Genomic DNA, 16,284 nt, shown 5'->3' with positions numbered 1-16,284 from the left:
CTTTTTTTCACTTTATTTCTTTAATTTTGATAGAAAATGTAGGTATAGCCTAAATAAAGAAAGAGAAGCTACTGTTGAAAACACAAGCATGAACTCAAGCACCAACAGAACTAACAGCTACCACATTAGTCTACTCATGCTTGCATTTGCATGAAAAAAAAAAAACCCCACAGCTGAGTGGCTAAACTCCAGGCCTGGGGTTTAGGAGACCACTGTTTGTGTTCTTCCATACCACTCTGAAAAACCAAAACCATTTTCTCCTCAATAGAAAATAATGGCTTAACACTATTTTTAAATTATTTGGTTTAGGACAGCAATAACCCTAAAGTTCTACACTGGGTCTACTGCTGATATTGCTCCTTGTATAATTGGGTCTATTCCAACTTGTATGAGGAACCGAACATAAATTGAGCTGGAAGTGATTTCCTAGAGCATAGATTTATTAGATTCATTAGACCATTTATTATATCACTGCTTGAGATAGTGGGGATTGAGGAGATGTAAGACTACAGTGTGACTTGGGATGCAGTTACTGGATACTGTGGGAAATTCACCTTGAGGGGAGGAATTAGAGAAAAATTGGGTCCTAAGAGAAGCGTAGTATAACAAAAAGCTTTTTAGGGTAAAATACAGCTATCGCCTTCAGGATGGTTGGCATGCACAGAATCTACATCACCACAGTTCCCCAGCAGAGTGGAGACCCTGCAGCCATGCTCTGTCAGGAACTTGATGGCACCACACAGCTGATAAGCTGCATACCAGTTGTCACGTGAAGAATCCATGAGATGTCCCTGGCTGAGTCAACCATTGTGGTGAAATGATTTCCCTCAGATTGAAATCATCTCATTGCAATACTAACACGCACACCTCCCTCCCAAAGTTACCTGCCTCCAAGATACCGCTACACCTCACCGGGCATGTGATACCAGTTAGTAACAACCATACGTATGACTAGAGTCACTCAAGCTCCACCTAAATGTGACGGAAATGGACTAGTCCTGGATGGAAATAAGTCCAGGGCAGGGGGAATTGTTGTCTAAACTCCTGGATTACCCACTCTGATTCAGTGTTCACAAAGCTAGGTCAAGCTGACTCACTCTAAAGTTGTCATGAATGATGGGACTTCTAATCAAGGGAGTCAGCCCTGGGGAGCGCGAGAACAGGCAGTGACAAGAACACCATTACCTAAGTTACGCAGAAAGAAGCCTTCAAGTGAGGAAAGTTCTGGCTACGAGAGGAAACAGGATGATGAAGTGTTGCAATCCACTGACATCAACAGAAAATTAGTTGAAAATAGAACAAAGATAATAGCGGTAGTGGGACATCACGACCTCCAACTCAAATGTCCTCCCCCCAAAAGAGGGCAAAACCCCGCTTGAGGAGCATGCGCAGTTAGCAGAGAACTTCAGCAGCGCTATCTGAGGATGCGTACTATTTGCATTAGAAGTGAGAAATTTGTAACCCGTCCTGTGTATGATGAACAATATACTAGAAGTATATAAGAAGTGGACAGATGAGGGGAGAAGAGAGAGGAAGATCCCATCGTAACTTCTGGGATCAGTCGACGGGCTGAATCTGCCTTGTCCCCCCACAGGGATGCCTATTGGCTAAGAACTTTGACTCATGCATGCTACATAATTAGTGACAGCCAGAATGAGTTAGTTAAGGTTCTGGTTGTATACAGTTTGGTAGTGTATCATTTCAAGCTTGTTTCTGCAGACAGCCCCTATCACCAGCAATCACCAACCTTAACTTGTCATAATTTTATAATAGTGTTATTCTGTAAACTGTTAGTGTTAGTCCTTTGTGGGCGCTAGCAGTTGCCGGCAGTGGGTATCACATTCAAATAAAGTGGGGAGACCCACTGAGGGGTCCCCCTGATGCTGTTGGTGTGTTTTGCTGAACAAGGCAGTCGAATCGCCCTCCGATCCAGTGGGACCATTCAATGAAGGGTCCCTGTAATGGGACGCTGACAGGCTGGTCAGGCACAAGGGTCTCTGCTTTCCTGGGGTGCTAATAGACAGAACAAACACCTGGGGTTGAGAGGATTTCCACTACCACCCGCTTTTCACATGACAGATAGCTTCAGTGGAAAAAAAAATATGTTTTTAATATGAGCAGAACAAGGCAGGAAATTTCTTGTTTCTGTGCCATGTGACATTTCCCTTCCAGTATCCCCACAGTGTTTCTCATATTGCTCCTTTCTAGCAAAGGGAAAGCTGGACCAGACTAGTTCTCTGTAGATTCTAGTAGTGGCAGAACACCAACTACAAAGTAAGAAGCTGGGCGAGACAAAGATTTATTTCATGTATAAGCTAAACATCGTTAAATGACAATAGGGAGGATTAGGATAACCTCTATGCTGAGTAGGGGACTGCAAATAAATTGCTTTGTTTCAAAGATGTGCATGAAATATGAAAAGACCCAAGGGTCCTCTGCATAATAAGAATATTTGTTGTTTAGGAAAAGAATAAAAGATGCACACAAGCAAAATAAATGGCATGCGTTTTGAAACACTTAAGTTCTCTGATACACTGACTTGCTTTTTCAAAGGCACTTTTCCACTTCATCCTTCCAAGCAACCATTTAGGGCTCATGGTTTTTTTCACCCTCTTGCATGCTTGCACAAGCGCAAGAAAGAGCTGAACAGGAACCAAATCCATGCTTATTTGGGATGTGTGCCTTTTCCTAGCACTCTGTCAAGTACATTCTGAATAACCCACAGCTGGAAAAAACATGTCTCTTCTTTCTATCCACCTTGCTCTTTACTCAGTTCTTTTCCTAATTAAAGGTCTAGAGGCCCAGTGCTCTCCCTGGACTCCCCAGTATAGCCTGGAGTTGTGCAGCCGGGCTGCTCCCCAGATGAAACCCTCTGCAGACCACCTCTTCTACCACCAGTGCCACCTCCCACTTACGGCAGCGGAGCAACTAGAAAAGCAAGGCTGAAGCCGATGTTGCTCAGCACCATACAAAAGCCACAGGAGCCATTTCAGAAACCACAGAGACCTGCTACAGCTTCTGGGGCTCTGCTGAGGAACGCATCTTGTGCTCTCAGCTCCTCACAGCACTGGAGCCTGCTGGGGTGGGGAGGGGTGATGCCAAGCACAGGAAGGTGTGGCAGATGATCACATTTGGCCATGTTACTTTTCATGTTAGGTTTCAGTTCTCCGCTGAAACATTTTTGTGAAATGGCAGAGGGTTACTAGACTGTCTGTTAGGAGAGAATTATGAGGAACTTGGCACAGATAAAAAGGGATATTAAATACACTTATGCATAGACATCAGTGAGTGGAACAAACAAAATCAGGTACCAATACCTCTTGTCCCACTGCATATTCTATTAGTTTACAGGATGTTTTTCTAGGAAGAATGTCACCCCTCACTCTCTCTCCTTCTTCCTGTCTCCCCAAATCATTTGATGTGAAAACATCTCTTAATCACATACACTTCAGAACTCCTTGTCAGTCTCCCACTTTACTGCCTAACTGCAGCCTACTTTTGTTTCCAAGATTAAAAAATACCTATAAAATTGTACTGATATTTATCTTGGAAAAACATCCTTTATTTGTTAAGATAATAACTATTTAGTATATAGCTCTTTTTTTGTTAAGCATTGATTGACAGATGAACAGAACACTACTGCATATGCTTCTAAATTCCATGAATATACACCACTGAACATATTGGCTCACCTAAGACTCCCTTCCCAACATTATTGCTATCATAAAACTCTCCAATGAACCATTCTAGTAACCTAAGACCATGGCCCATGCCTTCAGAAAACATTTAAACATGAAGTCACAAAACCTCAAATCCCTCAACGGGAAAAATGTATAGCTTCACTTGCTTTCCAACAGAGAGGTAATACAGGATACACTGAACTCAGAAGCTGGCCTTTGGCAGGAGCTGGCATTTTATGTTCAAGAAAAACTCCAAGAATTTAGGGCAAATACAAGGAACAACCTCCTAAGACTATAACAACAACTGGCAACCTAAAATCTCAAAAGCCTTCACAAGTCAGAGGTTGCCACTGGACTACCATGTTTAAAAGCCCCCAACAGACCAACCCCTCATGAAGTTCTCCAAGCATTGTCATACTTTGCAGTTTTCTCATCATCCAGTGTCAATGAGTTCCATGATGTCTCCTTTTTTTTTTTTTTTTTTGCTCTAACTTACTCTCTGATAACAAACAAACAAAAACAACGGGGGGGTGGGGGCACCTGCTGATATAATGAAAACCAGTGAGTAACTATTCCCTGTTCTATTTCACCAGGACACTCAAAAAGGTATGGATATCTACCACAACCACTTACTCCTCAGCCAGCTATTTTCCAGGACAAAACCAGTGTCTTCCTCCTATTTACTGCCTCCTCACATCTAAGCTATTCCATGTCTCTTCTGGTCTGGTTACCTGTTATTTGCTTCTTCCAATTCTACTATTATCTTTCTGAAATTATAGACTGATGTAATGAGATTTTCTGTTTTGTTCTTCCAGACTTCATGATGATACCTAACAACCTGTCTGCCTTTTTGACAGTCATGGAGCCAGAAAGTTGTCTGCAGCAAACTGTCAGATATTTTTTATTTTTTGGTGGCAAAGCTAGCTGAGAGTCCAGCATTGTATTACATAGAGTTAGGGTTGTTCCCTACTCTACAGCATTCTTTTGCGCCTATTGGCACAAAGTCTTCTAAATATTTTATCAGTCACTCTCTCTATGAGACCTTTATGTGATTCCCAACTATTCAATCTAGACAGATAATTCTGTATTAGCAGAAATGTTGTTACTTGACTATTCAGTGCTTTGCCAGATCAGAAAACCCTGTATGACTCCAGCAGTAACCTTCACTGTGGAGTCTTCCTTCTGTCTTTTAATGAACATTGAGTCTGTGAGAAAAGCGTCTGTAAGACTTATCAGTGAAGACTCTTGTTAACAGCATTTTGAAGAGCCAAGTAAGTATATTGTATTCACCAGCCTTTTCACTGAATCCTTCAAAGAACTTTCTAATAGACTTGTGAGGCTTTGCTTCCCCTTGTAAAATGAAAATAAACATCTTCATCTCTTCCTTATTGTATCATGAATTTCCATTTACCCACTAATCTATTCTTTACTAGAATTTCTGCCAAAGAACGTCCCTTCTGCTTCAAGGACTTTTAAAATAATTGATGTCACATGTGCCCAATTTCATTCCTCTCCAGTTAGTAACTCAGCAATGTCTTACTTGTGTTATTTTAAAGTCTTGGGTGAATACCATATGGTCACAATGTTTATCATTTCTCTTATTAATGTGTTCTAATATCTTTTAATAAAGCTGTGGTTCAACAGTAAAGCAAATCCAGTGCTAGGGATTCTAACACCAGATGAAAAACATTAAAGCACACGAATGCCAGTTCAAATGGGTTCAGAGAGTTTTGTCTGGTTGGTTTTGCACTGGCAGTCTCTATGTTGTAGGACATATCATTTGTCTTCTAACACCCTGCATAAAAACAGTGTAAAGTCCAAGTTATGCATGCTTACTAAAGCAACAGAAACGCATTCATCTCCCCACATTTCAACCAGATGAAACGTACCAACGGATTATCTGCATTGGTGATGATGGAACATCAGCCTCACACTTCATTTGGAGATTAATTTCCTTATAATATATGTCTAAAAAGCTCAAACCTCCATTTTACATGGGTTCAAAAGCGACTACATAAATTCACGGGAGAACACTCATCAGGACTCACTGCAGATCACTGGAATCTGCTACCATATAATGTTGAAGTGCCTCTGTATGCTAGCCCTCGTTTATTACTCTTTAGGCATGCTCTAATGGTCACAGTTGGATCCAGACACTAAGCAAGAGAGACTTAATTTGGTCTATTAGCACCATTCCCATGTAGTCATTAAGCATTACTTGTCCCAAAAAATCCTTTTTACTCAAAAATGCTATTCCAGGCTTACTATTGCAAAACTTATTTACATCTCATCTCCCAGTTATCCCCCACCTCCCTCCACATCAGAATACATAGGAATTTCCTGTGGACATCAGACCACATTCTGTTACCTTAGAGTTCACTCCAAGAAGTAAAGCTTCATGGGAAAACTGAGATCAGAGACCAAGGACAAGTGTAAGGAGTTAATTTGCAAAGGCCAGGACAAGCAAGGTAGTGAAGGAGCCCTGTGAACTCATCAAAATCACCTGCTTTCTGTCCTCCATGCCTCGGACAGCCATGGGAAGGCATTCTGAGACCAAATTGTTCTACGCTCCCAATATATACATACATTTTTTTATGTTCCTACACACAGAATTAAGAAACATCCACATGAATACAGATAAGCAAAACACTTGAAAGTGGAATCAAAGACTGAGATGGTTGTTGACTAGTAACACACTATCTCCTGATGTTTCTGATGGGGGAGAAAAACCTAGCTTTAAATATCTCAGTTTGGGATATTTGGGCTTTTTTGTTGTTTTTATTTTTTAAAGAAACCTGTGGTATTTCAAATTCATCTTCGAAATCTTTTGTCCTTTACAAAGAAGAAACTACTGCACAGTAGAATACCAAGTAGTCATGCCTACTGAATATACATGCAGTCATACTGCTGCTAGAACAAACTGCACTTCCCAGAGCAGAGCACATACAACCAAGTTCCTTCATACTCTACAAGTGCCTTTCTATATAATACCAAACCCAAATATTTGGAAGTTTGGAAATCTAAACCTAAGGACGTCCTGAGCCACTGTAGCACTGCCCCTGTGTCAGCATCCTAGGAAGGAAAGATATCACCTCCCATACACACATATATGCATATCACGTCCATCTCAAAAACGTTCCTTCCAACATGGTAAGAAAAGGGGAAAAGGTTTTACACTGTTTCACCTATATTTCCTGCAATTTCAAGTGTCTCAAATGTGATGATAAGGCAAATGGGTACAAACACAGAACCTGACACAATATACTTATGCTGTATCTACCCGGTTACTAAAACTGCAATGCAAACACATCCTCTTCTAGAATAGGAACAGTTGGACCCCACAACACATCAAAGAAGACCTGGTTAAGAAAAACAGGCAGCATATTGCCCTACGGTTTTGCTCAATGTTAATCATCAGGCCACAACTTTAAGATGTCCTTTGCTACAGTAATTATTGAAAATCCTGTGAGGTGGAAGTATCTATAGCATGCTTCTAATCTGTTCCTTGGTGCAGTGATAGTTAACCAAGTTACCAAAAGAGGTAAATAAATTAATCATTAATAGGATACAAGTGTGCATGTATATAAATTTGTTCTGGGTTAAGGGTGCAGGGGAAGAAAATAAGAGATAAAACCGTTTAAGAAAAAATCATATAGCAAACAAACTACAGAAAACCTGCACCATACAAATGGCCTGTGGAGTCACTACAGTCTAGGAGACAGAAGAAAATACTGACAAATCATTGCTTCACAGTAAAGTTGTTCTTTTTGAAAGCTAATTTTTGTGTGAGATGATAAACTATTGCTGAACTTCCTTCAAAAAGAAACTCTTGTGTAGCAGGTTTTTAAAAAAGAAAGTCTTATTCAAATGTTTTCCCTACTTTTACTTCACTCCAGAAAGAACAAGAAAAAAAACGTAACAGCTGTTTCCCAGCTTTTATCTGCATGTTTGATAGTGGGGGAAGGGATGGGATGGGACAGGACAACAAATTCCTGAAGGGAGAATGCTTAAAAAAAACACAGCAGAGCAAAAAATCTCAGATAACTAATACCGGGTATTACAACTTAACTAAGCACAGAATCCAACAGAAGTAATCACCCCTGTCAGATACTATCCCTTCATTTTCATTTCATAGAAATGTCACAAAAACATTTAATAGAGTGTGCCACTTCTAGGTCACGATTTCCTTTCATCTATTTCATATCTCTCTATGACCTCAAGTAAGTTTCACTTTGTGCCTTGGTGGGATCAGGAGCAAAGGAACAACATGCAGTTCAAGAGAAACAAATTCATTTTAATATGGTACCCTAGCGTTCTCAGTTGTTAGCAAAATAATATCAAGGAACCTTTCACTACCACTGGTGAATCAATAAAATAACCATGGCACTAATGACATGCACGTACTTTCACAGTCAAACCAAAAAACCACCGAAACCAATCATAGTTAATTGCTAGTATTCTCTCTAGGCATTTTTATTACAGTCCTCGGAAATTTCACTGGAACTTTATTGCTATAGCGAGAAACTGCTTCAAATTAGAGAAGAATTTATACATTAACATAGAAAAAGTTGTAACTGTAATTACATCCCAAGTTCAAGAAAGTACTTGCCATGTATGTAAGATTAAAGAAACAGAAAATTCAATCTACAAATTGAATATGGTCTGCAATAACTCATTTTCAGCCTTGGTAAGCATGCATGATTATCACCAATTGAAGAATGTATTGTAAGTATTCATACCTGAAAGAATTTACTGCATCTTCCTCAATGAGGCCGATCAAATGTTCTGATAAGAAACCAGTTGCTTGCAACATGGAACGTGCATGGCAAAAGAAACTACCAAAAGGGACACATTCCTCAGAACTCACGCAAACACACTGGGAAGCATACCAACAGTATGTTCTGTAATTTCTGACTCAAAATTGTGGAGCCAAATAAAACGTAAACTTACTTTTTTTCTGATCCATTTTTTGTGACACAGATGGACGGGTAGGACTTATAACTGGGCGATCGGTCATCCTGTCTGTGTTGTTAAAGGATGCATCTGTAGGCCACAAAGTTGCCTCTTCTGCAGTGGCAAACATCTGGGTGCTGTTTTCAGAGCCCTCTGCACCATCATATGTAGGTTGAGGATTGAGCACTGTGGCCTGAGTTGCAAGAGCAAATGAATTTTCCTGGAAAGTCTCTCTAAATATATTTGAGTTCTTGTTCATTTGGTCAATGTGGGATAAAGGTGTGGTGGTCCAGGATGAGGGCCATGTACCAAGATCCATTGTGGGATCAGTCTTGGAACTGTTTTCAACCATGTTTGGCAAAAGATCATCAGATGTTTCAATATCACCATTAACTGTGAGGACCTCACTTCCGTTTGAATAAAAGCATGTTTTTTCTAACACTCCTGCAAGAAAGGGAATAAAAAAACCCACAATTATCATCACTTGGAAGGACAACTGTTACCAATTTGTTTCAGAAGGCTAATAATAAAAATAACGGCACAGATTAAAAAAGTAACATACATTTCAAAGTTAAAGAGAACTCAAGTGAAAAAATTAACGTACCAACAAAATAACAGTAGCGCATCAAAACTAAAGCTATGACTATGAAAAGCTATGAATAAGAGAAAGAAATAAATGCTTCCATGAACTAGAAGTCTTTTAATCTTACTTGTAGTAGGTCACTGAACTCTGACATATTTATAACAATAGAGTGTAATTTCAGGGAACTCCAACATGCATTTCTTCTATCATGGTGTTAATAAGATTGGCAATACTAATATATTTTTCTCTTTTTAAATTGCATCATCTCTTGTTTTCATAGTACCACCATCTCGGTAAAGCTAATGCTGAAGCTTCAAGGGGACTGATACATTTTTAGTATATTTTATATTTACTAACTTTTAAAGAGGAAAGAGGTATTGTTTTCTCTACATAGGATTTCATAATTTAACTACCACTGCTAAACATAGGTCCAGTACTTTTTCATTCGTCTGATACTGTATTTTAAATATATAGTTGTATCCAAAATTTTAGCTACTTACTGTAATATTTTTTGTTGTTGTTGTTCATTTATTAGAGACAAACACAGACTTTGCTTAGTTGTATGCATTGAACAGTTGCAAGTAATTATAGTTAACAAATCAAAACAGCCGCATAATACTACGGATCAGGGAATTCAAACTAAATAGTAAGAGAATCTATTTTTATCCTGTGAATGTAACTGAAGTATTTAAGTAATCCAAATAATAAAGAAGGCATCTCAAACATATATAGGACACATAACATAGTTATCTACAATAAAAACTAAAAATACTAACTCAAATTTTTTAACCAAGTATATTAGAGTCATATTAAATGCTAGAAGGGAAACACCACTCTGTCACAACATACAAAACTTGTTAAACAGCAAAAGCAATTTTTGCTACTAGCTAGTCATGAAAAAAAAAAAAAAGAGTTTAACAGTCATAATAAGCACAGCTCAGCTAGACTTGATTATAAACAATTAAAAGGAATCCTTCAAAACATAAAATCTCTGAACTGTTTCTAAATACCTTGACAACAATTGATAATTTTAATAGTTTTTCTTGTTGCCTACTCCTACCAACAATATTTAAGCACTCCTCTCACATTGTTTCAAGACAATAAAGTAAAATCAAGGCAGCAAAAACTATTTGTCCTTTGAGCACTGGGACACAAATGCAACAGCATTTCCTCAGCCAAAATCCAAAGAAAAGACCTAAACCACAGCTTCCTCCAGAATAGCTTCATATGGAAAGAAGACAGTTATCAACTTACCCTTTCCACTCCTTTTCTCTCTCACCCTCACTGCCAGCTACCAGCCCCTCAAGCCAAAAAGATGGTCACACCTGAAGCTCATTAACAAGAATTCGTTTCCTGTTGTGCTCTACAAACCCTTTGAACTCAAAGCTAATCATGCAGATTTTTCTTTCCACTCTGATGTGTGAATCGTTTTTGCTAAGCTTTTGTAATGATTTGATCCTTCACTAGCTGCTTGGTACAGATGACTCGAGTCCACACGACACCCACCACCATTTCAACTGGAGTTCATTTTCAGTTTGATTATTGTGTTTACCAAAATGACTAGTGGTACAATCACCTCTCAGCCAGGCATTGCTCACCCACCACCACTCCAAGGTCTCTCCCTGGCCAAACCTACCACTCTGCCAACTCCAGGCACCATATGCAGCCCGTACCCATTCAGGTATCCTGAGCCCCTTCCCACTGCCGTTACTGAACTCCTTTTCTCACCCCTTAATGCACTCTGCAGCTAGACTAAATCAGTTGACTGGTCTGAAATTCAAGGACTGTGCAGGAGGAAATCTTTATTAATCACAGCTACAAATAAATAACAATACCAGAAGAACCAGTTACAGTCTTCAGTTACAGTCTGAAGTGACTTTGGATTGGAAAGCTTTATAGGTGAGAAGAAAAAAGAACTACAATAGCTGAGAAGAAGCAGTCTTATCATTTGCTTCTTCACTGAGTAACCTTTAACTATAGCAACTGGAACCAGCAAGAACAACTTGCAAGATTCCTGAAATATAATGGGGTTCAATGAAACGGTTACCGTTTGTGATTTACCATACCCTCATTTATCCAGAATGGGCTGTTTTGGCTCCATTGTCACTAACTGTGAGTAAATCTCTGAGTCTAACTTCTACTGGAAGAATCCAGGGGAACTTTATATATATACACGTTAAGGTTTCTGTTTTTCCACCAGCAAATGTTCATAATTCACTGGGATTTGGAGGAATTTATTGTGTGTATTTTACAAAAGCAACTAAAAAACTAGCTCCAAATTATTTCAGCAGCAATTTTTTTTCACTTGAGTCCTCTGGTCAAGCTAAACAGGAGGAATGAACATGCTCTGGTTTCACAATCAGGGATCCAGTAGTAATATCATTTGCTAAAATATAAGGAATCATGACGGATCATGCTCAGAAATTGTGCTCACTCATATGTAGCTTTACTTGGATGCTTTGACTCCAAATAAAGCTTTGACTCTCTCTGAGTTAGAGACCTACTTAGTTTCAAAATTCATAGTTTTTTCTGTAGTTTTCAAAAAGTTAAGATGAGCTGTTTCCTCCTTTGGAAAAGTGCATAATTTTTTTCGTAATTCAAGAATAGCTAAGGGGATTTTTTTTCAAATTCTCTCTCTTCCTCACTAGGCTCATCTCATCTCCTCCACTCAACACAGAAATAGAAAAAGCCTGGAAAATGTTGGTCCCAAAGAGCTATAAATAATGATTTAAAATTAAGGTGAAAATGATTGGCTATTTATATATCACTCAGCAGAATAGCAGACAATATAATACAAGACAGGCAAACTCTTGAAAGGAGTTTAAAAACAACTTTTGGTTTAATACAGTGGAACCATAAATACTGTTAAGGAAAATACTGAAGTTACCCACTGGATTCTATCCTCTCGCCACTCAGCCTTATTTCATTCTTTTTCTGGAACAACAAATAATATGGGTATCTATCACTACCCATAAGGTCACTTACTTCTTTCACCAAGATTCCCAAATGCTTGTTGGCTTCTTCAAACCCCCTTTCCAACTATAGCATTTTTTGTTCTATTTTCAGTTTCCTAGTGATAACAACTCCCCTTCTCTTCTTGACAGGTGTACCACACAATGAACCTCTTCTACACAAAAGGCCTTCCCAATTGTATCATTTCAGCTGACAATGAGTAACATTAAAATTCTTTTTAACAGCGTTGGCTTTTTTCCCTGCAAAATATGATGAGCCTGGGCTCTGGTACATATGACCCTGAAAGAGGCAGGCATAGACGTCTGTTCGGCATCCCCCATCGGCTAGCTCTAGATGACAATTATGTTTCCACTTAGTATGTGAGGGGTTTGGATCATTTTCCTGAGAAACTTTGTTCTCCTGCCATATTTTCCTCCTATCCTCTCATCTTTCCAATGCACAGTAGGAAATTCAAGGCCTTAATTCCAGGCTATAGAGTCCACTCTCTGAGTTAGGCTCCCATTTGCTTTGATTCTCATCCTTTCCCCCCCTGAAAATACTACGGTATATTTTCCATCTTAAATTAAGCTGACTGGAGATTTTTTATACCATCAAATACCCTGACGGAACTGTATAAATTTTAAGATACCTAAGAAAACAGTGTGATGCTTTAAAACAATCATTTTTTAATCTTTTCAGTAATGAGAACTGAATTACTCTCTACCAACGTCTGCTAACAGCCATACGATTCACACAGAACATGCATTTCATGCATGTATACATGCACACTATATCCAGCTTTTCTTTAGATGTGAGTTCATACAGACCTATAGACAGTAAATCATAGAGCTACAGATAGTAAATCTTAAGCCAGGTAGTTAATTAGTTGAGAAATAGCTGTAACCATTTTGGACTTGTGTCTCCAGCTACAGCTGGACATGTCCAGATGACAGAAACATACAGCATGCTGGCCTTTGCTGTGTTTGGTACAAAAATGAGGAACTGGCACCAGGCTCATTTGGTTCAAAGCAATGCTTTGCCAACAGTTTCACTGATCACTTTCCAGTTGCTGTTCACTATTGTGAAATTAATGTTTTATTTAAAGCTCTGAAATGGACAGTTATGAGATCTAAGAAATAGTCACACTGTTCAAGCTATTAAATTGAGATGCTGGCAGCACAATCTGTGGGTGATTTCTAGAAGTTCACAGCAGGAAATCTCAAAAAGACCAAGTTTGTTTAAAAAGCTAATGAAATAGAGCAAAGCAGCCTACCAAAGGATGTGTAATGGATGAGTCAGTTACACAGGGAATAAAACACTGTTTCACTACTGTAACTAGCCAGCACATACCCACTGAGACTTCTGCAGGGTCTGTTCTTGTGGCCCTGTGCTCTGAAGAAATGGGCACATCACTGCTAATACGGAGGTCCCACCGCATACCAAACCATTTCACATCTCTTGAGCTCAGTAGCAGACATAATCCTGCTCCTCCTGCCAAGTAAAGACATCACCTTAAACCGCTTACCAGCTGGCCAAGGGGCCAAAAAGGAGGTCAGTTGTAATTTATTTTTTTTCAACTCAACGGGTAACTTATGCAAATAATGGATCAGTTGCCAGATAAAATGGAACTAAAAGTAGGCTTTGTGGAATGCATCTTTTAAAGAAGCTGTAGGACAGTCAGGCTCCTAAGGCCATGTGCAGAAAGGAGAGATTTCCCTTTCATCAACTTCTGGCTTTCAGGCAATGAAGTCTCAGCAAAAACATGAGGCTCATACTAAAGGGCTGGAGCGGAACAAAGTAGCTATCTTTCATATTAACAGCTGCTGTTGCCTGAAAGTTCCCAGTTACAGTCAAACACTGTGGTCTAATAAAAAAATCTTAACTATTGTCTTTCTTTTTTCCTGTCTCTTGAGCACGATGTGTCATGTAACTAGAAATTTTTATTTCTAAAGCTTTTCTTAGCCTATAGAAATTAAATGTAACATACACATAATGGCTTTATCACAATTCAGAAACAAATCCTGAACTCAGTGCCTGCGTTAAACACTCACTTTGCATTGGCTAATGAATAAAAGCACCATGGGCTCCTTGGGAATCATGTTGATAGAATCATGCTACACCCGAATCCATCCCTCAGTCACTCTGACCTTCTGCCCATATGTGCTGGGTGGACTGCCAGGCTTTCATTGTTATTCTCTAGATCACAAAAACAATTCCTCGTCAAACTCAGTGATGTCTCACAGCAGACATCCTGACCTGGAGCTGTATTCACCACATCTTTCCCGGCCCCCCCCCCCCCCCCCCCGCCTCGCTCCCCCCCCCCCCAACATCCCAGGTGTATTAGTAAAGAAGGCTTGCTAGACTAAATTAGTTCTTATAGATGGGTGAAACACAGGCTGCTTTGGGATACACTCTGGACATTTGCTGTAACGTAGCTGTTTTGGCAAGATCAAATTAAAGAACTGGCAGATCGTTTACCTGATGATTACCATCTTCCATCGGAAAAATTCCCAAGACCAAGTGGTTTATTTATATGTTAGTGTTAAACTCCTAAATTTGAGCACCTGTCTTACAGCAAATACTGCCATTGATTAACAATGGAATTGTTTATGTTTCATGTTGTTTTCACAATTACAACTTTTAGATCCCCACGCTGCTAGTCAGTTTAGATTTTGAGGACATGGCATACGCCTCAAGGCTCAACATCACTTGCAGAACTACCAGCATCTCCAAATGGTTCAGAGAGAAAGATCCTTTTACTCTAGAGTATAACGCACTACAGCTTTAACTTCTTCTGTGCGGCAAAAAGTTCCAATACAGTTGGGCTCCCAAATTGATACAGAAATGTTGGCACGTGCATGTCATCTTAAGAAAGCGGAAGATCCAACAGCCACAAAGCAATTTTACTGTGATGTACTTTTCCTGATGTTTATTCTGTGAAGGAGACACAGCTCCTCCTGTGTTCTCAGGAGGGGAAGGGAATGGAGAATACAGGTCTCACAGATAATACAATAGTAATAATAATTGTTCAACCAGTGATATGCAAAAACATTGACAGCATCTCTCAGGTGGACAGAATCTTGCTACAGATTTTCCAGACAGAATGATTTGAGAACTGCCCAGGCTGGTTCATACTTATACAAGGATAATAAAAATGCAACTATTGGGGAGAACTTTGTTTTTAAGGCAAGTAAGGTGAAAATGCTAAATACAACACATCACATAACACTTAGAACCAAAATTAATTTCAAAATACATGTCAGAGCCAAAATATAAACACTGCATGCTGATAATGCAAGGATGGTAAGAGAACCGAAACCTCAAATACTCACATATCCATAGTCAACAGTGCATCTTAGAGACTTAAATTGTAATCCTCATTCCCACCGGTGTTGGCAGACTAACAGATTCTTAAAATAACACTTTGCAAAATGCATGAATGCCTAACATTGTGCATAGATAAGAGGGTATGCTGTTTGCCTGAAAGGCAGGCCTATTTGATGTGGTCCTGCAGTGTGATCATATGCCCAAAATCCGTTCTTTATGTGTATCACAAGGCTTGTTCTGAATTTTACAGAAAACAATAGACAAAGCACTGGTTCTGGATGGCTGTTAAGAGGAGCTGGTAGAAGACCACATAAGTATGAGTTGAGGATACTGATGTGAAGGAGTGAGAGGAATGAGACATCTACCACAGAATGCATTTATCACTATAAAATAAATATTATTGATTTTCCTTTGTGGAACTGTAAGTATAAAACATTTTGTTTTCCCAGATAAATAACTGGTAATGGTAAGCAATTATGGTACAATCAAAAAAAATTTTGATTTAGTATAATGCTCACCAGCTGTGGAGGACTTGTTTTTAAAAACAGTGTTTCAAGTGGTTTAGAACACTTCCTGTCTGCAAGGAAAAGAATGAAAATGCCAGAGGTTTTTCATTCTTACAAACATGCTAATTTTCACCCTTGTAATGTTTGCGTACTATTCATGACTTAAGGATTCTTTTCAGTGTAAGCAAAATGGGACATAGACTACAGATGCTGACATAAGTTGAAGGTGATCTAACCTCCCTCCATTTTAAAGAAAGATCTAGCTATTCAAACCATGGATTCA

The 16,284-nt window shown here is 39.1% G+C and overlaps 1 protein-coding gene across 1 annotated transcript in view; it reads right to left on the bottom strand.

Annotated features, from left to right (window-relative positions):
• Nucleotides 1-16,284, bottom strand: part of CORIN (corin, serine peptidase) — a 146,485-nt gene that overhangs the window by 109,309 nt on the left and 20,892 nt on the right. The window contains exon 3 of the mRNA XM_037393916.1: nt 8,631-9,077. Within this exon, the coding sequence (XP_037249813.1) occupies nt 8,631-9,077 (447 nt within the window). The remainder of the gene's footprint in view (nt 1-8,630; nt 9,078-16,284) is intronic.

Source organism: Falco rusticolus, chromosome 1, assembly GCF_015220075.1.
Source record: "Falco rusticolus isolate bFalRus1 chromosome 1, bFalRus1.pri, whole genome shotgun sequence".
In the NCBI taxonomy this organism is placed as follows: domain Eukaryota; kingdom Metazoa; phylum Chordata; class Aves; order Falconiformes; family Falconidae; genus Falco; species Falco rusticolus.
Note: the sequence above shows the minus strand (reverse complement) of the source record. Positions and strands in the feature narration are given on the sequence as shown.